Raw genomic sequence first — 23665 nt, forward strand, 5'->3', positions numbered from 1 at the left:
TTCCCTTTTCTTTGCCTTTATACTCAAATGGGGTGATTCATTTATGGGAAATGCCATTCCTAGGAAAGATAGATATTTCCCATGTGGAACTTATTTTGTGTAAAGATTTAAACAAATAATACAAAGTGATAAAACTATAGTATGAGATCTTCTGTATATGAGATATTATATTTGAAATAATTATGTGTACAAGTAGTTATTACAGAAATAACCTTCTTTGTCAAGTATAATCAAAAAGATTATATAAGCAGAAAAATGTTAAATAAGGAAAGTTCTATTTTATAGCCTGAATCTAATCAGCTTCAACAACCTATTAATTGTTCAAGAGCTCTTAAAATCTTTAATAAGGTTCCTATGGTAGAATATCAGTCATATGCAAATGAATCATTGAATTCCAGAAAAACAATGGTTCTTTTGTGAGGTTTCATATCCCCAAAGTGATGAAAATACCTCGTCGGTGGTAAGCAGAACCGAGAAACAAATTTTTCAAGTTTTTCTTTGTAAATTTTATTTTGTTTGAAGAATAATTCTGAGACCATCTGACTGTCACTAAGGACTGGCCAGTTATACTGTTCCGCATTGCTTTTGCTTTTCCTTTAACTGGACTTGCTTCCCACACCCAGTAAGCTGCTTGCCCCAGATATTTAAAAGTCAAATATTCTCATTTCTACACAGGTCTGATTACAACAACGTCAAGGAAATTGGATCGAGAACAGCAGGCAGAACATTTTCTGGAGGTAAGTGCCTAGAGGGAGCCGGTATTCATTAAAAGTGACTTTTCTTCAACTGCTTTAACCTTCCACCGGAACTGGAACTTGAATGTGTGTGAACAGCGGGTTGCAAAATGCAGCTGTTTCTCTTGGGCTGGTTGGTTCTGAAGTTGGAGATTTCTGGTGCATTCCTCTTAATGCACTCCTGTGTGCAGAGAGTAGATGGCAGGGTGGGGACTTTGCGTTTCCTGGAAGCAAGCAGATGTATCAACTTTGTGCCCCTTTGTCAATAACTGGAAAAGAAAGTTCAGGAGCAGAGCCCTGGAAGCCATCATGGCCTCAGAGGTAAAAAGAGAGTGGGCCTAAGTGCCGCAGTTAAAGTGAAGTATGTCCTTTGTGAAGAAGTGCGCTGCTCAGCCCCTCATTTCTTTTCTCGGGAGAGGATTGAGAAAGAGAAAGCTGCCAGTTGATTCACTGCCTGAGAAGACTGTTTCTGAAACCATAAAATGTGCTCCTATAATTCATGAAGACAGAAACAATAGCAATAAAAACTGTAAGAGCATTATTTCTGGAGGAAAAAGACCAGGGATGAGAAAATAGATATGAAAGAGTCTTGTGGAACATTTTTTCCATACATATCGAGTATCTTTATTGGGAAGCTTGAAGCCTGGGTAGTATGTATGACGTGGTGATTTAAGTGCGACAGTCTGATACCAAACAGATGACAATTCTTAGAAGGTAGAGCTTTGTTTCATTGTGTCCATGCTGCTAAAATGATGTCAGTCCCAAGAACGACTCACTGGAATCCACAGGTCCTATAAACACTCACACAGACCTCAAATCTCTTCTGATATTCCCCTTTAAGTCAGTTCACCAGTAATGATTTATTTAAAGAACACTGGACTAGAAATCAGTGCCTTGGGTCCTAGGGCTTCCCTGTCATGATTAGGTTGGAGCCTTGGAAGCTGTTTCATTGCCCTGGACTTCAGTGTGGCAAATAATTGCTACTCCATATACCTCAAAGGATCTCTGTTAGGATCAAACCTGATATTTTATATCAAAGTATTTTTAAAACTCCTAAAACATTACACATAATAAAGGATTATTATTATTATGCAGCCCTGTGATAAGCCTTTTAAAACATTGCTACCATCACATAAAGATGAAAGACTCCAGGCTGCCGAAAAATAATTACTTTAATTCTTTTTCAAAATCATCCTAATGGGCTACATACCTACCTGGTCCAGAATTAGAGTCAGTTTGCCAGAATAAAAACGCCTTATGTTATATTCATGGGCTTCTTTCCTTTGCAGCAGTGTCCAGGCCTCCTGGAGAGGCTATGTTCTTGGGTAGTTGAACCTATTACCTCCCAGCAGGGAAAAGGGAGGGTGTCTCATTAGCTGGGGGATCTGCCTGAGATCACTTACTGCCTTGTCCCTGGAAAGGTGGTGTTCTGGGGGTGTTTGGGGGCATGCAGAGTGTGACTCTAGGGAAAAGAGGCAAAAGTGTTTTCCAGGCATTTGAATACACTTCCCAGAAGAATCCTTAACAGTTTCACATCCTTTACAGACTTACATGAATACTCACTCAACACTTTGGTCCTTTGGACAACACAGGTGCTCAGTAAAATGTAATTAGAATCGTTGTGGTTTTATTATCATATGGTGTCACAATACCTGAACTCTCCTACAGATTCAGCTTCATCTCCACACTCCAAGTATCACTTCAGACACAAGCTCTCTGAGACCACTCAAAGAAGGTTCCATAATAGTGCTTGAAAATGAGGGGGTGATAGGCAACATTCAATGGGGCGGTTAGGAGGGCCTCTTTGAGGAGGTGACATTTGGTGACATGAAGCCAAAGTTCTGTAGGAGAAACAGAACCCAGACCAGTGTGATTGAGTATAAAGTTAGAGGGCCGTAGAGGTGGTAGGAAATAAGTTGGAAAAAGCAAATAGGGCTGTAGTAAGGATTCTGAATTTTCTCCCAAGTGCAGTGGAAAGCCAGTAAGCAGGGTGGGTCGGGGCGTGATAAGATTGCAGAGTGAGAGATCACTGGCCGTTCTTCTGAGCAGAATCAGGCTGGGACAGGGCTTCTGTAGCAGGAAGACTGGGATGGGGGTGCTTTGAGAGGGACCCAGGTGAAAGATGACGGTGACTTGGATGAGGGTCTAATACAAATCCCATCATGATTCTAGCTAGCAAGCAGATGTGGGTTTTCTGAAGTTTCCAGGGTAGAGATTTTAAAACCTACAGGTCATCTGAATTACACTAACTCGCCCCCCAGCTCTGCCCACATGCCAGGATTCCCCATCACAGGTGCTCTTTCATTTGGTAAACTACCCTGCTAAGGTTTTCAAAAACCACTTGAATCTCTGTCTCCTACCCTGTCTGTCTCTCCTCCTCTTCTCTCTCTCTCTCACGTACAGTCTTGCTCTCACTTTCTAAATTGTGCAGTTCTTAGCCACATTTTTTTTTCTATATAACATTGCCGTGAGCACTTGAATGGCATTCATTTCTTTTTTCTGAATGGATCATGGACAGAATATTGCTTTAACTCAGCCCTGCAAAAAAAGTAAGTAAAATAATATCATTCAGAGTGCAGAAGACAGTTCTCTGCTGTACACAAATTTCTGTAACTGCTGACACATTTTGTGAGTTGTAAGCACTGGGTGTGGGTAATTAACCTCCTGAAAAGCCTTTAATTGCCAAGATAACCCTATGCTCCTTTTTTTTTTTTTTTTTTTTTGTGGTACACGGGCCTCTCACTGTCGTGGCCTCTCCCGTTGTGGAGCACAGGCTCCGGACGCGCAGGCTCAGCGGCCATGGCTCACGGGCCCAGCCGCTCCGCGGCATGTGGGATCTTCCCGGACCGGGGCACGAACCCGTCTCCCCTGCATCGGCAGGCGGACTCTCAGCCACTGCGCCACCAGGGAAGCCTCCTATGCTCCTTTTAAACTCATATTAACCTTCTGGTTCTATTGCATATCTCTCCTTCCCAATCAAATAAGATGGACTCTTCTTGAAAGGATCCATTTAGAAGCTGACCTGGCAGGTACACTTCTGCATAGGTAGCCAGGAGGACATAAATGATTTGTTTATAGTTTGCTGTCCCCATGATGGAAAGCACTTCAATTGTATACTGCAGGTACTCTGCCTGTGCATTAATTTCAGATATTTAACTTGACTGTGTATGCGCTGTAAGGGTTTTGGAGTCTGTAGAACATTCATCTCAAATCTGTGACTATAAGAAGGGATTGTCATTATCAGAATCTAAGGAGCTTGCTAAAGAAGCAAGAGCAGCAAAGGACTACAGAAAACTTCACAAGTACAGCTTATATTTCTCTGGTGAATTCTAAGTGTTACTTCTTGCCTAATTTGGAAATCTGTTATGTGAAAATATTGGCCTGATCTTTTCTCCCTACCATGAAGTGCAAAAATATGGAATTTTCAGCTCATTTATTCAAAGTCATACACATTCCTTGATAGCCAGTTATGATCGCAGTGGAGGTAGAAGGCTAATTCTAGCAAACAGATGCACAAAGTTGAAAATGATGCATAAACTAAACAGTGAATTAACATTTTCGCTTAGTGGTTGTGACTTTAGCCCTAATTACCTCATTAGCAGAGAAGGCAGCTGTGAAATAAGGGAATAAATGCACTAACTCTTTCTTATATTATAATCACTTGTATAGATTGTTTCCTCACCTACTAGATTTAATCTTCTTACGAGCATGAAACTTGATTTATCAAGATAGTGAATGGAAGTGGTGTGGGAAAGCATGGATGTTCCATTCAAGCAGGCCTGAGATTATATGTGGGCACTGCTCACAGAACTTAGGCTCTCAACTCTCTGAACCCCCTTTCCTTCATCTACAAAGAGCGGATAATGGTTTCTAACATGGGGTTGGTGTAAAGAGCATATGAAATTGTTACCGAGTCCAAGCTCATACTGCTCACTGCATGACAGGCTAATGAATCAAGAAACATGATGTTCCTCCAACAAGACAAATGTTATTCTCTGTTCTGCAACTTTATCTCTATGTGAATGGAGAAGTGTTATACCTTTAAAGGGCAGAGGCTTTAGAATGGGCTATCCTGTATATTTCAGTCTATAAGGCAACATTCTAAACTTGTAGCAGAAGCAATAGAGTACAAAGGTTAAAGTAAAATAAACTGATCCAATATGGAGTCACATTTGTTCGGATCAGGCATCTGAACTATGAAGAACAACATCTTATGAAAGTCATCAGCGGTTAAATGTTTAGAAGCCAGAGAATGTGGACTGTTACATTCTATTTTAGCAAATACATTTTACAAAATACATAAATTTTAGCAAAATAAAAGATTTCAACGTGAAAAAAAAAAAAGAAAAATGAAAGGTGAAACATCCCCAGGATGACCTCTGTTAGACAATGTGTTCCAGGGACAGTGACGGGTGTTGTCAGCACCAACTGTCTTACCTCTCTATTTAGATCATCTAGTTAAGTACCTGGAAAGCAGGGGGCACTCAATAAAGGATGTGTGAATGAATGATTACTCTAAGAAACCTTTATTTTACTCCTAGATGAGATCACAGAGGTGGGTATTAGCACACAGGAAAATGCTTAGGCTTGGAGACAGAAAGAATGGACTGTTCTGCCTCTCTCCATCTGCTTTGCCAAATTAAATTATCTCTGATCCTCCATTTGCTCATCCGTAAAATGGGGCTACTAATCCCTACTTCATCAATGAACTACACAGAGGGTCTGGCACGTAGGGACACTATTCTATTAACCCGTTGTTTGCCCCACCCTCTTTCCCCTCCCTGCTGTCCTTGTCCTCAATAAACACCTGGTCAGTTCCATTTCTTTTTCAGAGCTGGCCCCAGTGTTTGAATAGCTTACAGCAGTTTGATTATTCCTAAAAGTTATATCCATTTAAATAATGCTATAGTCCCAGCCTAATTATGTGTGAATCTTTATCTTGTTTGCTAAAAGAGTATGATTTTGCCTCTCTTTTGATCTTGAAATTCTTCTCTGTTCAGGGGTAGATGGTTCTGGTAAAAGTCTCCCGAAGAAAACAGAGAGAGTATTTTATTTGAAAATCAAAAAAGATGACAAGGCCCAGTATAAAGACAGAGGATGAGAAATTATGTTGCCTGTGTGGGTATATCTTGAAGTAGCCCAGAGAAGGTGGTGAGATTTTATAGTGCAGTCGGTATAAATAGCAAAACACATTACAGAGGAATATGCTAGATCTATAGGAATGTAAATTATTTAGTATCTGTCTCTTTAGAATACTCATCCATCGTCCTCTCTAAGGTGCATCTCCTGTGACTATTTTTTCTTCCTGTCTGAAATTCTCATCCCTTTTTATAGTTTTATTTTCTGAGGGGAAAAAAAATATTTCTCTTTGGTAAGTTTTTATAACATTTCCTCTTGCCTTGGGATGCAAATTGATTTCTTTAGTGAGTGCACATCCTTAGTGGTTTCTTACTTTAGTAAGCAGCTGCTTTTGAGGTGATGGTAATTTCTGGTGGTGAAGAGTTGCAGGCCTATCTCAACCCATTAAGCCATCCATATTTTGATAATTTATCTCCAAGTGAAATGGCAGCTTCTCTCATTAGGCTCTTTTTTCTGCCACCCTCAAAAAACTTCACAGAAAGTACCAGTAGGCCTTCAAGAAAAGATGTGTATCCATGCACAAAAAGAGTACTTGTAGCAGGCAAGGGCCTCGAAAGGAGAGTGATCGTGACTTCTGTTTTCCAGAGCTCCCAGGAGAGCCCCAGAACCCTCTCTCACCGTTCTTTACTTCTAGGACTGTACCTTCTCTAGTCTTAGTTGTTCGCGTTTGTGCTGTATCAACTTCGATGAAGTTAATGGCAACTCACTCTTTTTTTCCTTCCTTTCTTCAAGGCTTATTCTGAGCCTGGTATTGGGCTAGGCACCAAGGTTCTGTTTTTGGAGTTAGTATGTTTTTCCCACTGGATGTTTGTTTCTTTGCCTTTCGTGCTGAGGTCTATTCACAGAGATTACATTGCTGATTATTTATGAGCTACTACAGTTAGCTGCTGTCTTGGAATCAGGGGGCTGTTTTTCATTCAGGTCATCCAAACTCCTTCTCTCCCATTATATAGATGCAGAAACTGAGACCTAGAAAAGAGAAGAGACAGGTCCAAGGTCACACAATCACTTCATAGTAGTGTCCAGTATAGGTCTTACTCTTCTTATAGAACATATATAGACCTATATGTCCATCAGTGTGTTAAAGTGTGGCAAACGGAATCATCTTTTCCCACTCTCGTTTTATAACAGATTTACCCAAGGCTCAGCTCAGTACCCCCCTCAAGGATCAGCATACACATGTAGGGAAAGAGGAGGTTTTCTCTTACACTCTTTGGCTGTTCTTTTACCACCCCCTCAGCTGTTTGCTCTTCAGAGTAGTAGGCCCAGCGTTGGACAGGGGCTCTCTCTGCTGCTGGGCCCCAGCCCAGGCTCCAGGACAAAGTCCATCTGAGAGGAGGCTGTGCCTGTGTTGTGAGTGCCAGTGTGGACTCCAGCAGAAGAGTGACTGTATACCAGGTGTTATGGGCTGAACTGTATCCTCTTAAGGTTCCCCTTAAAATTCATATGTTGAAGCCCTAACCCCTGGTACCCCAGAATGTGACTGTATTTGGAGTCTTTAAAGAAGTAGTTAAATTAAAATGAAGCCATTAGGGTAAGCTCTGATCCAGTATATGACTGGTGTCTTTACAAGAAGAGGAAATTTGGACACAGACACATCCAGAGGGAAGACCATGTGCAGACACAGGGAGAAGACGGCCATCTACAAGCCAAGGAGAGAGGCCTCAGAAGAAACCAACCCTGCTAATACCTTCACCTCAGACTCCTGAGACTGAGTCCTCCTAAAACTGAGTTCCTATGCTGGGTTTATGATTAACCTCTCTATCCAAATCTTTACTCCCTTTCTTTTCCTGAACCTGTCCCCCTCAAGATTGAGGAGTATCAAAGAAAAGGGGAAATTGAAACTATGCAAGTCCCTGTGTCCTTTGAAGGAAAAGGCTTTTGCTTTAGTCTCCCAGGCCTCCCTTGAGTCTCTAAAGGCTGACTCAATCACTAATGATTAGAAAAGGCGAAGAGGTAGAAACAAAGAAGAGCTGTTGGGCTGGGGAACTGGTAACAATTTAGACTATAAATCCGCCACACCGCAGAATCACCAAACTCCCAGTTCCCTGAAAGATATAGATGAAGGCCTGACACTCACTTCTAAGTTGTTTTTACAGGAAACAGACCCCTACCAAATGAAAACCACTGACCTCAAGAACGTAGACCCCAGACTGGTTGAAACCAGAAAGTTGATGATGCTTGAAACTTCACCTTGATGCCAACCAATCTGAAATTGTACACAAGCTGATCACACACCCTGCAGACCCCTCCTTCACACTGCCTTTAAATCTCTTCCCTGAAAGCCATTGAGGAGTTCCGGGTCTTTTGAGAATGAGCTGCCTGTTCTCCTTGCTCAGTGCCCTACAATAAATGCTGTATTTTCCTTCACCACAACCCGGTGTCAGTAGATTGGCTTTACTGTGCACAGGCGAGAGGACCCAAGTTTGGTTTGGTAACACTCCTAAGCCTCCAGCATCGTAAGAAAATAAATTTCTGTTGTTCAAGCCACCCAGTCTGTAGTCCATTGTAATGGCAGCTCTAGTAACTCATACAGCAGGCCAGACCATTCACTGCCTGTCCCTGCCCCTCTCTTCTCACACCACCACCTTACAAGGCTACGTACATGCATTAGACTTTACTAAGGGACCAGGGCAACTACACTTACAGTGTGGGAGGCTAAAACCTCCATCTAAATATGATTATCTCCATGTTCCACACTCCATACTACAAGGGGGGGGGAGAAACTGCAAGTGAAAATTCTTCACAGAAGGCCTCTCCTGCTTCCCTAGGCTCAAGCAACTGCCTTTCTGACTGCCTGCTTCCTCCACTCTCCTCAGGGAGCATTTCCAGCTCATCTTTCCCAGAAATCTTGTCTCTTTGCCCACAGGAATTATTCTTGCTCAGGAACAAACCCTTCCCCATCAGTAGAGTTTCCTAAATCAGTGTCATTTTTATGCCTTATCAGTGTCCCAGCAAGCTAGGCAGGGATGGCCTTGGGCACTCCAGTCTAGTTAAAAAGGAGTGGTGGTGGTGTATGTGTCTGTGTGTGTGTGTGCGCACATGCATATGAGGTAAGAGCAAGGGTTGCCGTTCTAATTCCTGCAGAGCAGTCTAGGTTCATGTGGGTCCTTAAGAATGATCTTTTGTGAGAGCATCCCCAGCAGTGTGAATTGCAGACGGACCACTTGATTTTCCCAATTGACTGAAGAGTAAATATTGAATCAGACACACAAGTAAATTTTTCAAAGCAAAAATTAATTCTAAGATAGTTTGTTCAAAACAGAGTTTGAGGCTTCCCTGGTGGCGCAGTGGTTGAGAGTCTGCCTGCCAATGCAGGGGACACGGGTTCGTGCCCCGGTCTGGGAAGATCCCACATGCCACGGAGCGGCTGGGCCCGTGAGCCATGGCCGCTGAGCCTGCGCGTCTGGAGCCTGTGCTCCGCAAGGGGAGGGGCCACAACAGTGAGAGGCCCGCGTACTGCAAAAAAAAAAACAACAACAACAGAGTTTGCCAGATGCCCACAGGGCTGGGCAGGTAATTCAGAGGAGCAGCATGTGTGCTGGTGAGGGTGGAAGGGAGAAGTACTGTGGGTCTCACCTGCCCCTTCTAAAGAAGTTCAGCCAGTGGCAGATGAAGCAGCCAGTTTTACCAGAAAGTCTTATTTTTTCCAAAAACAAAAACAAAATCAGATCTGCATACCAAATTTGGCACCTCCATTTTTTTGTAACACTTTGTAAGCCAGTGAGGCCCTGTTTTGCAACATTTGATATAAAGGGTGATTTCTTACTTGCCTCATAATATGTAATCATCTCACAGGGGAAGTAATTCACATGTATTGTAGAATGCAATTAATTTCTTGTCATCTTTTCACCCATTTTTTCACAGCATGCCCCTTTGGGCCCATAAAAAAATAAGAGGTGAGCTCAGGGCTAAGTCTTAAGAGAGCCTGCTAAGGTTGGAAATGATAGAGTGTAGGGAGTTGGTTAGGATCTCAGCTGAGGGCCGTCTTCCCACTCAGCCTCCATGTGAACTGAGGGAAGGAGGGAGCGGTTGCTTTGGGTCCTTGAGTGACAGAGAGTTGCTTGGGCATCATGTCTGCTTTGTCTGCCCCTGGCAGTTCTCCACCTCTTAACCTTGCTTGTCTGTGCCCCTGGTTAGCCTCCAAGTTCATAACCTGCAAACACTTATATATGCTAGGAGAGTTGTCTGAAATAAATCTTTGATTCCGTAAATAACCACCCTCTAATTTACCTGTTTGCAAAAGGTTGCATTTGTTTCGTTTCCCCTTAAATCTGAACTCTGATTAGTAGAGTAACAGTGAATGAAACCTGTTCCCTTGGACCTGGGATGGTCCTTCCAGCCAGTGGCTTAGTCTGGAAATGAGCGGGCTTTTGTGCTCTGCTCACCGGGGATGTGCGGGCAGATAGATAATTGCTCCAGTGGGATCACAGCTTGTTGAGTTGCACACACAGGCTACAGGGAGCCAAGGCTCTGCTTTTGTTTTCACTTAGGAATGGTTTCCTGATGCAGTGCCATGCTGCTGTTTCCTTCAAGCCTCGGGGGCAAGCGATGGTTGGGTCCTGTGGGCCGGTGGGGGGACCCCTTACCCTGCAAGCCTGGTATCACACAAATGGCTTATCCCATTTCAGAGAAGAGGTTCAGATTTCCTGCCTGGCTCTGAACAATCATGAGAACTCCCAACAAACCATATGGCCCGGAAACCCAGACTGGCTTCTCTGCAGGGCCGAGATGGTAAATTGACCCTCTGCCGTTTGCTTCCCTAGCTCCTTTTCCCTCTTCTCCCACTGCGTTGCTTTCCTAGTTTATTTGTACAACACACTCTGTGAGCTACAGAATGATCCGTCCAGTCTGATTTCATTGGGGCGCTGCAGAAACCACCCACACCCATGCCTAACACCATATATGATCCAGCTGAGCACTTTAAGTCTGTCTGTGGGAAAATAAAAAATGAAGTGTCAGCAGGTTCAGAACTTGAGATTTCAACTCAATTGCCTCCATTAATAAAAAGGAAAACTACTTTGGCTTGCTTCCTGCATGCTGCAGACAGCTTTATTCAAATGAGCTGTTGTTTTGGGACCTTTCAAGTGACTTGCTTTCATGGCAGATCAGGGGCTACCAACCTCATCTATTTTGCAGCAGGACTGGCTTAGTGAAATGCTGAGAGGGTTGTAAGCAGGATACAGATGACTGTAAGGAAGGTAAGTCAAGAGAGTCCCAGATTTCAGAGCCCAGGAAAATAGGTCATTATGTTGGAGCAAATACAGTTCCTCTAAAATTGAGAAAACCTGTAATAAATTTGGTTATTTCATCTTTCTGGATGTATTTTGTGCAATTATTTAATCTGACTTAGTGAGAAATAAGGCATCTCTCATAACAATGTCTTAATTATAGTAGTCCTCTTAAAGTTTACATCAAACCAATCATGTACAACAAATGTAGACAGAGATGGTTAAAGCATAGATTTGGAGACAGAGAAGCCTAGCCACTCACTAGCCACGTAACCTTTCTTAATGTACCTAGCCTCAGTTTCCCCACCTGTAAAACTGGGATAATAATAATAATTTTTTTTTTTTTTTTTTTTTTTTTTTTTTTTGCGGTATGTGGGCCTCTCACTGTTGTGGCCTCTCCCGTTGAGGAGCACAGGCTCCGGACACGCAGGCTCAGCAGCCATGGCTCACAGGCCCAGCCGCTCCACGGCACGTGGGATCTTCCCGGACCAGGGCACGGACCCGTGTCCCCTGCATCGGCAGGCGGACTCTCAACCACTGCGCCACCAGGGAAGCCCCCAATAATAATATTTTTTTCATAGGATTTTGTTAGGATTGGCATGGTGGATGTACATTGCACATATTAAGAGTTTAATATGTGTCAGCTATTATGATTAGAAGCTTAACATTTTCCCTTTTGATTCCTGAAGCAGTCTTCTTGTGGCAGAATTCAGAACACTTAGTGCATTATATTACATGGCATATATAGTTTGCCTCATGGTTGTTGAATATATTTATAGTACTTTAGCAAGATAGCATCTATGAATGTACCTAGATCCTGGCATATGGTGTGCACTCAAAAGAGTACTAATTTCTTCCTTCTTTTTCTGGAGACAAGCCCAGAGTTTCACAGATTTATCATCTTCCATTTGCCAGCATCCATTTAAATGGACTATGACCATCTAAGTTGGAACAGCTCATTCTACAAAGATAGGCAGGATAAGGAGTCCACCATGGATCTAGCCTGGCTCTGAGGAAGGTCACTGGGGCTCTGCTGGATGATGTGCAGTTCCCCTGGCTTTCTAAGCCAAACTCTGAGATGGGAGACTAAGGCATCCTAGCTCAAATGGCAGAGCTGTAGCATTCCCAGATAGTTAATTTCTCCAGGTTTGCCATCTCTAGGCCTACCCAGCTTCATCACTAACTCCCAAGCTTTCCCCAGAATTATAGTGACTTTAAGGCCTTAAATTGTGTTTAGTTGTTAATATTTAAACACATAATGGGAATTTTTCCTATTTCATTCAGATGTCAACATTCAATTGAGTGGAAATAATAAACTAATCATGAATAGGCAAGAGATTCTCAGTAGAGGTCTTCCACACCATGGTTAATACCCAGTGACAGATACTGTAATTCAAAATTTGTTGCCTTTAGTAGATTCAAGTTTGGCCTCTCGTTCAGGCCATCTCAGCTCTGTTAGCAAGCTGCAGGATGGGCTCCCTAGAGATTCAGCAATGTCTCCCTTCCTGGCCCTGTCTTTGGCGAAGGCCAGCAGTAGGATGGGGGGGCCAAGCTAAGGAGTGCCCCTCTTTGTACTCCCAGCACCTAGAACAATACCTGGAACATCATGGGCACCCAATGGACATTGATTGAACTTTAAGTTTAGGGCTCCAGGAAATCTACAAACCAAATAACGCATGCTTCCCAGGCTACAGTGATCTGTACTGCCCAGAAACCCACAAAAGTAGGTGCCTAGGCAAGAGGTTGGCAGGTCTCCTGTGGTGCCAACTGCCATGCAGGAAGGGAAAAGCCTTCACCCCACTGCATCCCAGTCAGTACAGAGGCCTCTTGCAAACCCCAGTGCATGTTTGGAGCCTAAAAGCTGTTCTTACATCACATTTACCTCCCTGAAATCTGTCATCCTCAGGAGGTCATACATAATTCAGAAGGAAGACTTTTCATGAGGTACCCTGTTATAACTCTTGGCATGCCATTGTACATTTTTAAAGATGCTAATAAATCTTTAAATTGGACATGGGGCTAAGTTCCATGCTAAGGTATACTTTGCTAATATGTAATTGAAATAAAATCTACTTTTAGGATACTATTTCAAATGAAATAGGAAAAGCTCAATATTTTTTTAAATGTATAAGTACTCATTAATAGCCCTCTTAAGAAGCTCCACAAAGACATTTGTAAACTAAGAAACTAGTACCCATGGGGCAGGGGGCCTCTGACCAATCAAGCCCTGTGTTCTGAAAAAGCAGAATGTCTTCTTTCTCCACATAGAGAGAACTGATTTTCTCTTGTGTTGCCTTTAAATTGAGTGTTGTGAAAGCAACTTTTGGTATCCCACAGATACCAGATGACTGAATTTTTCTCTTTACAATGTGGGGCAGCCTCTTTGCCATTGTGAATAAGTTTGGCAAAGTCTCACCTTTACCATCACTACCATCAAGTCAGAAAGGCTGAAATTAAGTTTAAAGCACATTATAGCATTGGCAGCAGGGAGACAGGGCTATGGCAGACAGAACTCTTGTGGTGTCCAGGAATTAGAGAGGTGCTTTCAGCTAGAGAACACGATGGGGTTTTTATTTAGCATTTTTACAACAGGAGACATTGTTCTGTCTGTCAGTGATAGCAGGGCATGCTTGCTCCACCTCAGGATGAAGAATTACAAATCTCTGTGCAAGACTGTGACAGACTCATGATATGTGCTTAGATACATGCACAAAACCATTTACCCGTCTTCAAAAATGATGCTTCCAGGAGCAACTCATTTACAATTCCTGTCATATCACAAGGACATCTATATGTAAGGAAGATTGATCTCAGTTTCTAATGGTTTAAAGCATGTGTCTATACACTTCATTGAAAGGGAGAAAATTAGAGTTTATTTCAAAACTCTTCTTTTAGAAATTACTTAGTGCCTATGGTAGGATTTTCTTTTTTTAAATACAGTCATTTCAAATTACAGAATAAGTAGAAACATGTAACTATGATGTACCAGAAGCATGTTATATATAATACACATTCATTGTTTAAAAAAAAGAGAGATAAAGATAAGCAAAAAAGAAGAAAAATGTAACACTCATAATTTCCCCATGAAATGATGTTTACTTTTTAGATTTTGGAGAATAAACTTCAGGAACTTTTATTTTGCATTTATGTGTATAAGCTCATATATTACATATAACCCTGCATAAAATTTGTCAAAAAGATTGAAATCATACTATACCTGTAGTTTTAGAACCTCCTTTTTGCATTTATCAGTTTATTGTGAGAAATTTTTTATGTTAAAAAATTCAGATTCAGTATGGCTTTTTTTTTTTGGTTGCATGAGATCTCATTAAATAGCAGTCTGTGGTAGGGTTTTTAATGACCTTAAGTAATGGACCATCATCACTTATTCTGGAAGACTGCATGGATACAGCCTAACCTCCTAGCTCTCCTATTAACACTTCTGTAGTGTGGGTTTGGAGCCCACTTGCAAGCAGGCATTTCCTTAACCTCCTGCTTGTAGATCAACTGAAAGAAAGACCCTGGACATGATCTAATATCACTTAGCAGATTGTTTCAGGCACTTGACCAGCCTGCACACAAATATAAGCAAAAATCCTTCCCTTGGCTGAAGTTGTGAGACCCTACCTTATAGAATTCACTTACTGAAGGCAAAAGTACACAGCGTAAGAAAATTTGTACATAAATAACTCCAAAACACTTGAAAAAAAAGGGACTACTGCATATTCACTCATGTCATTTGTAAAATTATATCAGAAACCTGAACACGTAAAGAGGTAACGTTATACTTCTGAACGTTTTTTCCACGAACATGAACTATCCCCATCTCTCCCACTGTAGATTAATATTTTCCTTTATAACATTTTCTCAGTGAAGGCAAAATGATGCATTGTCAGCATCTTTTCACAAAAGTGCAAAGAAATCCCACAGAATCATAAAATTTCGGTGCTAAGCAGGCCTTAGATATCGTCTACTAGACGATGAACTGTTTAAATCCCAAATTAAAGATCTGGGTAAACATTTGCCAAATGTGGGCATGCAGGCGACATTCACATTTGGCATGACTGTCTGCATTCTCTACTGGTGACAAACTGTGGTGTCAAAAGAGGGAAAGGATCCAAACCAAGCTGTATCTGAAGCTTGACATGTCTTTGAGAGGGTACATACGCCTTCCCGTGCTTCAAAACAAAATCCCCTCAAATGATGCAAGGAGAACTAGTAGGAAAAAGGGCAGCCCTGACTCCCTATACATGTCACATCAGTCTCCACTTGGCGCTGGTAAGTAAAAGGGACTCTGGAAAGACTGGTGTGCATGCCAAGAATAAGTCATCTTTGCACCCAGAGAGACTCCACTTTCAGACAACCTTGAAGTGTGGTTTTTAGTGAGGGAGGGCAGGAAAAATAATATGCTTCTATGAAATATCCCTTCTTAAGGTAAAAATGGAAAGAAATATATCATTCATGAGTATGTCTCTGTTATGAGACCATAGATTACAAAGTCCTTAATGACAATTTCAATTTTACTCCTAGCACTGAGGTTACACTTATTAGACCTCAAGTAAGTATGGGTTGAATTGAATTGAAAAAAAAAATGTTCTTTCTCTATCCTCTTTATTGTGGTTAGACAGAGGAAGGAGAAAATGAATCTCAACTCAGTTACAATTAGTTCTTATCCGTGAGGAGCTTAAGCTGCATAGGCCTGTGCCCAGATATTTCCAATGACATAAATATGTAACTTTAGTCATTTGACAAGTGGCAAGGCCAGTTCAGAAACCATAGAAGGAAGCAGCATCTATGAGGTTGCCTGCTGGTAAGACAAGTGTATCTGGATCATGTTTCTCTACAGTTCAGCTTCATTATATTGTCCACATTAGGGTCACTTAACCCCAGGACAGCATGCACTGGATTCTGTGTTTGTTTAATAAAGGTTTTATCTGGAGACACCATTTCCAAAGGCCAGACCCAGCCTACAAGGTTGAAATCTGACCCATTTATGTCAGACATTATACACACTTCTTACCACTTCACACAGGTGTTCAAGCATGAAGCCTGATAGCACATTGAGGAGGCAAGCTGGTGGAAAGGACAGCTACTGGAAATGATAAATAGGCCCAGACATAGGCTCATATGATCAGGAATGATAGGTGAATCACTGAGAAGAGAGCTGCCTTTGACTGCCATAGCCAAGGTTTGGAGTAAGAGTTCAAAACCACAAAGAATTATAAGCAGAGGAAAAGCATTTTTCCCGCTGCTTTTCTGTTCTCTCCTTGATTGTCATACATTTCATTGGCATCCAGATGTTCCATTATTTTAGCTACCAACTTGAGAAATTACATTATAGTTACTTTCAAAGTTGTCAGAACACTAAACTCAACAGTGACAGTTTATAACCCATTTTCTCTAAAGTGCTTAATTTTTTCTTCTTCTAACCCTGATGGGCTGGCATTTAAATAAAGAAAGTTAAGATTCTGAAATTCAGTTAGTTTCTGTGTATGCCAAGTTATTCTTGAGGCTCATCCACATGCATATTGCTTCTTGCATGTACATATTGAGTATACTGTACTTGAACTTTTCCTCTATTTGTGTCTAGATATGTTAAAAAAGGAAATTAATTTGCTTCATGCTTCAACTTTGAATATTTTCACTCATCAATTTTAGATTCTTTTGGCATTCAAATGTATGCATTTTTTTCAGAAAATTGAAGGCTAGTTAAAAAGAGCAAGATTATTAATTTTGAAAATGCATATTTCCCCAGTCAAATAAAAAACATAGTGGTACATAATATCATATTTTACAGCTGATTTAAGATTTCCCAGAAAACTCCATTCGTAATTTCCAGTTGCAAGGGGATGAAGTTCTTCATTTTAATGCCTGCAGCATTCTTGTGGTAATTTTGAAATTGGGAGACTTGGCCACATTCATAAATGGTAACTGTGGAAAATCAGCCACTTTCCAATCAAACAAAAGCATAGAAAACCTTGAGGATACTTTTGAAAAGAGGAGATTATTTCTAACAAGTCTAGTTACACTGTCTATTCCTAAAGCACATGAATGGGAGACTTATAAGACTACTGCTGTTGCTTTTTTCTGTATAGGCTGCTTGTATTATCTGTCTGTACAGTACTTAGCACCCTGTTGAACTCAATAAATATGCAGTGGTAATAATATTATTGCTCAGAATTCATTTAGCACTTCCACATCTTTTGAGTATCACAATGTTCTGCCTACTAGGTGCAGGGAATTTTAATTTAATGTTCATTCTGAGGCTTAACGCTTGGAAGTGTAATGACCCATGTGAGATTATCCTCCACTCCAGCAGGCCATTTTTGGAGCACAGCCATTGAGTTGTCCAAGAATTCATTTAAACGCAGAGGAACTTTACTTCCCACACTAAAATTTAGAGGCTCAATATCCTGGCTTTTCCAGTCTCTATCCTCCAAGCCATCTACATCATAATCCCCTAACACAAAAAAAAAGGAGAGAAACAGAGAAAATTCTAATAGATCTGTGACAGTTAAATAGCTCTGACCAACCTCAATCAATCTGTGTCCATGGAAGAGGTTGAAATAGAAATCAGATGGAGCTGGAACAAGTTTTTTTAATCAGGACAACCAAGTTTGTGCGTCAGCCTAATTCAGCTATCGTTAGACTTTGGAATATCTTGATAGTTTCCACATATTTTCTCCTATGAAATTGCATTTTCCTTTTAGCTTAATAGAAACTACCCATAGAGAGCTCTGATACCAGTAATGTCCTTGATACCTGACATAGTATCTGGCATCCAGTAAGCATTCTGGAACTATATAGTTGTATGAATGAATGATCTATGAAGGGAAATCCCCATCTGTTCTAGAACCTCATTTAAAAGGAGAAAACTGTTGGGGTTACCTAAAAATATCCTTAACTTTTCTTGTATCTCATTTGAGGTTTGTCGGGCAACTAGCCTACTTCTTAACAATCTATTTTATCAATAAGTGTAATAAAATGCTCTGGGCATATTTATCTTGACTTTAAATCTATGTAAATTATCATGAGAATATGCAAATATTTGGTGTGAAATTTGGTGAACAGCCCATGGTTAATACAATAAATAAATAACTACAGATACACAGATTTGTGTACACACACATATACACACATACATGTGAGTACTTGCAACACATAAAACATGGTAATTACACTCAAGTTTACCCTAAAACAGTTGGAGGTCACCAAAATAACACAAGTGAATCAATAATTAACTGCAGAACAGTACGTAATAAAATTATGCCCCCAATTGTGAGAAACAATTTTTATGTCCTACAAGAGTCAAGAGCTGGATTTATCAGGGAGAACTTAATCTGGAAACTGCACTGTTTCTAGCAGAGGTGAGTTTGACTTAGCGTCTATGTATTTTAATTTCCTTCTTTACTGCATGTACTTGGGACTTGACCCTGAAGAGCAGGCAGTTCATTCACCAGGGCCACGTTGTCTGATGAACCCATCATCCCATGGAATCGCAATTGTGTCGAGGTAGAATCTAAAGAGAGATTCATTGGGGGAAGGGAGGTTTTCCTTTAATAACTGTAGTAGTGGTCTAATATTCTAACAAAGAATTGAAACTGTTGGAATATTTGCATATCTGGACGAAACCTGTTGTTATAGCCTGGAAAAAGCCTGGGTGTGTAGGTTGAAGTTGACCAGGGGTTGAATTAAGATTCTGCCATATATTTGGTGAAAGACTTAGAACAAATTCATAATCTATAATATTAAAACCTCACTGGGCTGTTAAGTGCTGCGTAGAAACCATATGCCAAGAGACTAGCATAGAGCAATATATCAACTATCGTTAGTTTCCTTCTTCTTCAAGGCAAAACCCCCTGTATGTTTCATTGTTCCTAAGGCTTAGCTCAGTCCTAGGAAAGTCAGTAAGTATTTTGCCCAATGGATGCAAAATCAGAAGGGCATTTTGAGAACTAGGGAAGGCAGCAGCATCCATAATCAAATACACACGTTTGCCTTCCAATGGGGGAAGTTAATCCAGCACTTCAGCTAGCATGCATCCATAGAATAGTGGGTGTGTGCATCACACTTCCCAAGGTGAGCCATTCTATCCCATCCCACAGGTCTGTCGGGAGGCTCATGATGACTCACCCTCCTACAGATCAGGTGCCTAATTATGTTATTAGAGTGTCAGAATGATCTCCAATGGCTTTGTCATCCATCTAACAAGAGGCCTCAGTTTGACACTGCTGAGTTCAAAATGACTGAAAAATGTGAATGATGTATGAGATGATGTATGAACATATATGGAAGATTTTTCAAAATGTTTTATGACAGACATTTTTCCCTTTTACTCCTATGCTTTAGCTATGACACTGTTCTTAGCTTAAAATTCACTTTAGTTCACGTCTATAATAATTTCTTCAGTGCCTAGGGTATGCAGGTTTTATACTCAGCTTCACAGGGACATAAGGTGATAAGACTTGGCCCCCTGGGACCCCAGCCCCGACCTCTTGCAGAGTGGAGAAGCCCTTCATCAGGACAAAATTATCCATTGTGATATTCATCAAAAGAATTTTATTCACATTACAACGAAATGGGTATACTGGGTGTTGCCCAACTGCACTCAACTATATGGTCGTGGTGGATTGTAAAAATGGCCACAAATTTTCGCAGCTCCTCCTATCAAGAAGTGAAGACCTGGCTTGGTGACTTGCTGTGGCCAATAGCATTCATCAAAAGTGACGTTGTTCAGTTTTCAGTTTCTGAGCCCCAAGAGACCTTGCTGCTTTTCTTATTGTGCATGTAATCCTGAGACTTTGCCCTGTTTTGTGATGTGATCACTTCTCAGAGGCCATATGGCCCCTCCATCCAAACTTTGGTTCAAATGTCAAGACTCATGTTGCCACACATTCACCAGGAGGGTATGAAAGTGTCTATTATTTGAGTAATGTGCTTTCTGGGGTGAGCAGGGTGAACACCTAAGCTGGTCCAAAAAATTGTTTGAGAGAGCAGGGAAGGGAGATGGGCTTGGGGTTATATATATGGCAGTTGGGGTGAGGCTGGGGTGAGGGTTCCTGCCCTCGAGCTGGGGCTGACATGGCTTGAATTTCTTGCCAACGCCAAAGGTGCACCTGAGCTTTCTTATCAGCTTGCCCAGATGTGGAGTGTAAGGGGAAGAGAATGTGGTGAGGCCTGAAAGCCATCAGCAAACTGAAAAATGGAGTCAGACTCTTTGTTACTCTTTATTGCAAGGGTCTTCATAGCACCTTTAGCACCTGAAATTATCTTTTAAAAAAATTTACATGTATATTATTTTATTTCTGTACCTTCTCTGCCCTCTGTGGATTGTAAACTCAGTAATGGCTGGGACCAAGTCTGTATGTTCTCCCCTGAATCTCAGCCTCTAGATTAGTGCTGGTACATAGTAGGTGCTCAGTAAATATGTGTATATGAATGAACTTCTACTAGTGAACATTCATTTCTCTGTATCCAGTCCTGATGCTTAGAGTCCCATCAGAGAGCAATTGCACTGCAGGTAATTCTTATGATCTTAAGTTTGAGTGACCTGCTCTGCATCTCCTGTAAGATGATGCCCCCAAAGGAATGGCTGAGAAATGTTAGCCTTTGGTGCTCTATGCTTTGAACTATATCCTTGTATCAAGTCAGATTGCCAGAACACCATCTACCTGGATTGGGTTACTCTGGCTTCTCATGGAAATATTTTTACAGCATTATGTTCTTGATTTTTATTGAAGTTCTTATGCTACAGAGCCATATCCAGCTATCTCTGAATATTTTTTAAAAGTGCCTCTCAGAATACTGTTATCTATGTTATTCACTGTTTCCCAGGGAGGACCCTTGCAGCAGGATCTCAGAGTTTAGAGGTGGGGCTAAGGGGCATTTCCTCCTCTCTGAGATGAAGAGTTCAGCCCTCTGTTATGGAATGAACTGTTGTGCTAAACAGTAGTAGCTTCCCTTATCCTAGGTTTTTTCATATTATTATCCCCCAACCCTTTTCTTTTTACCTTTCTTTTAAATATGTATATATAATTTATTTTTTTTAATTTTTCATTAAAGCATTTTTAATTGAAGTATAGTTGATTTACAATATTGTGTTTCAGGTGTACAACAAAGTGATTCTTATATATATACATACATATATTCTTTTTCAGATTCTTTTCCATTATAGTTTATTACAAAATATTAAATATAGTTCCCTGTGCTGTACAGTAGGCCCTTATGGTTTATTTCATATATAGTAGTATGTATCTGTTAATCCCAAACTCCTAATTTATCCCTCCCCCTCCTTTCCCCTCTGGTAACCAGAAGTTTGTTTTCTATGTCCGTGAGTTTGTTTCTGTTTTGTAAATGAGTTCATTTGTATCATTTTTTAAGATTCCGCATATAAGTGATATCATATGATACTTGTCTTTCTCTCTCTGACTTACTTCACTCAGTATGATAATCTCTAGGCCCATCCATGTTGCTGCAAATGGCATTATTTCACTCTTTTGTATGGCTAAGTAATATTCCATTTTATTTATATAAATATATATATATATACATATATATACATATATATATATATTCCACATCTTCTTTATCCATTCATCTGTCAAAGGACACTTGGGTTGCTTCCATATCTTGGCTATGGTAAATAGTGCTGCAATGAACATTGGGGTGCATGTATCTTTTCAAATTAGAGCTTTTGTCTTTTCTGGATATATGCCCAGAAGTGGGATTGCTGGATCATATGTTACGTATATACATAATTTTAATGATTAAATGTATACGTACGCTTTTCCTATTAAGTGTTCTCAAACCTTATCTGGAAGTAGGTTTGATATTAGTAATTAATAAATGGATGCTCACTCCTGAGACACACAGAAAAGTCCAAGGAAGACTTTACTTTCCGTTGTCCTTCCTTTGTTTAAGGGAAACCTGGCCTTGGGGGAAAAGCTGAGAGTCATGCCTTCAGGTTACTCCATGGGGGACAGATTGTTTTTCACCTTGTGTCTCCCATAGCACATTTGAAGTGGTTAATAAATGTTTGTTGCATGACTCTCCCTTGAGGTGTTTTCCATGCCATCGGGGCTTAATTTATGTCCTTATTTATGACCAGAACGTGTAGAATACAGGGATCTAGAATTTGAAATCCATCCACTTTACAGAGAGATCCCAGGGGATATCTCTTAAGTAGAATAAGAGATTGATTGTCATCTGTATCCTCCCACTGCTTATCATAGCATCTAACTCTTAGGCACTAAAACCTGTTGCGGAATAATTACTAATTGATCTTCAGGAGCACTTTAATATCTTTGAAACTCTGGGGTTGATTATCTTCTTTTACCTAGAGCTTGATACACTGCAAATGAATCAAGAAGTCATTGCCAGTATAGCTGTTTTAATCTATAATTTAAAATGCTTTAAAAATGTAATCTTGTTAACCTTTCTTTAGGAGATAGATAGGTACACCTAAGGTGAGCTATGGAGTTAGTTTCTATAAAATGAATCTATTTCCCTGCCATTTTGTTTTTTAACCATACAAATAGAGATATGTTTTCATTAAAAACGTGTCTTGAAATACTGAACTGTGAAATATTTGGTGAAGGAACACCCTTAATTGGACAGTATTGCACACTGGATGATGGAGTGGCCGACATTCTTTCTAACACTTCTGGAAGTGTGCAACATATCTCAACTCTATTCCACATTCCCATTTCTAGATTCCACACTCCAGCTTCTGGAACTTAACTCTTCTTCATCTTATTAATAGCAATTTGAAGTGTCTTGGTAGCCATCTAAATTTACTTAATTTTTATGCATTAAAAATAAATTACTAAACTACCATAGGGCTTCAAATTCAAAATCTGCTAAATAAGCTCCTTTAATGCAAATAATATTTGAACTCAGTGGTTGTTTTGCTCTTCAGATTTCTGTGTGATGGTCCAGGATTCTAAATGCCATAGCATGTTTTTTAGTAACAAGGCACACTGCATGTGTTGCAATATAGGATAATTGGGCTGATGCTGGAAATATGTTATCACAAATTAAATGGGATGTTAAAGGTCCTTATTAGCTATCGGTATTAGAAAATATGAAACAAAAAGCTGTGTGCCTTTTGGGGTGATGAAATGTTCTAAAATTAGATTTTGGTGATGACTGCATGACTCTGTAAATATACTAAAACCCATTTAATTGCACACTTTAAACAGGGAAACTTTATGGTATGTAGAGTATATCTTGATAAAGCTGATTTTTTTGAAAGCTGTGTCCTGGTGCAGGAATGAAATAATGGTTTAATTTATATATACTTATAAAGGCATCAGTGATCCTAAAAAACCTTCAGTTGAAACGAAGAGTAACTGCAACATTAAAGGTGAAAACATCAACTTCCTAGGAAATTTCCTGAAAGTTGTGTCTTGTCTGTGGCCATGGCTGCATCTTAAGAGATACAAATGCTGCATCCTTGATGCTCATGCCAATTGGCAGGTGTTTATTGAGTCCCACTGTGATGGGGTTGCTCCCATAGAGTCAAATGTATAAAAGATGAAACATCTGCATCAGTTACCTATT

The 23665-nt window shown here is 40.5% G+C and overlaps 1 protein-coding gene across 1 annotated transcript in view; it reads left to right on the forward strand.

Moving 5' to 3' along the window:
• FAT3 (FAT atypical cadherin 3) overlaps positions 1 to 23665 on the forward strand; it is a gene marked incomplete at its 3' end in the record, with an annotated part of 711881 nt that overhangs the window by 500316 nt on the left and 187900 nt on the right. Inside the window, exon 5 of the mRNA XM_081241325.1 lies at positions 676 to 737. Coding sequence (XP_081097451.1) covers positions 676 to 737 — 62 coding nt within the window. The remainder of the gene's footprint in view (positions 1 to 675; positions 738 to 23665) is intronic.

The sequence above is a fragment of the Mesoplodon bidens genome, assembly GCF_964165515.1.
Source record: "Mesoplodon bidens genome assembly, chromosome: 7".
Lineage (NCBI taxonomy): Eukaryota > Metazoa > Chordata > Mammalia > Artiodactyla > Ziphiidae > Mesoplodon > Mesoplodon bidens.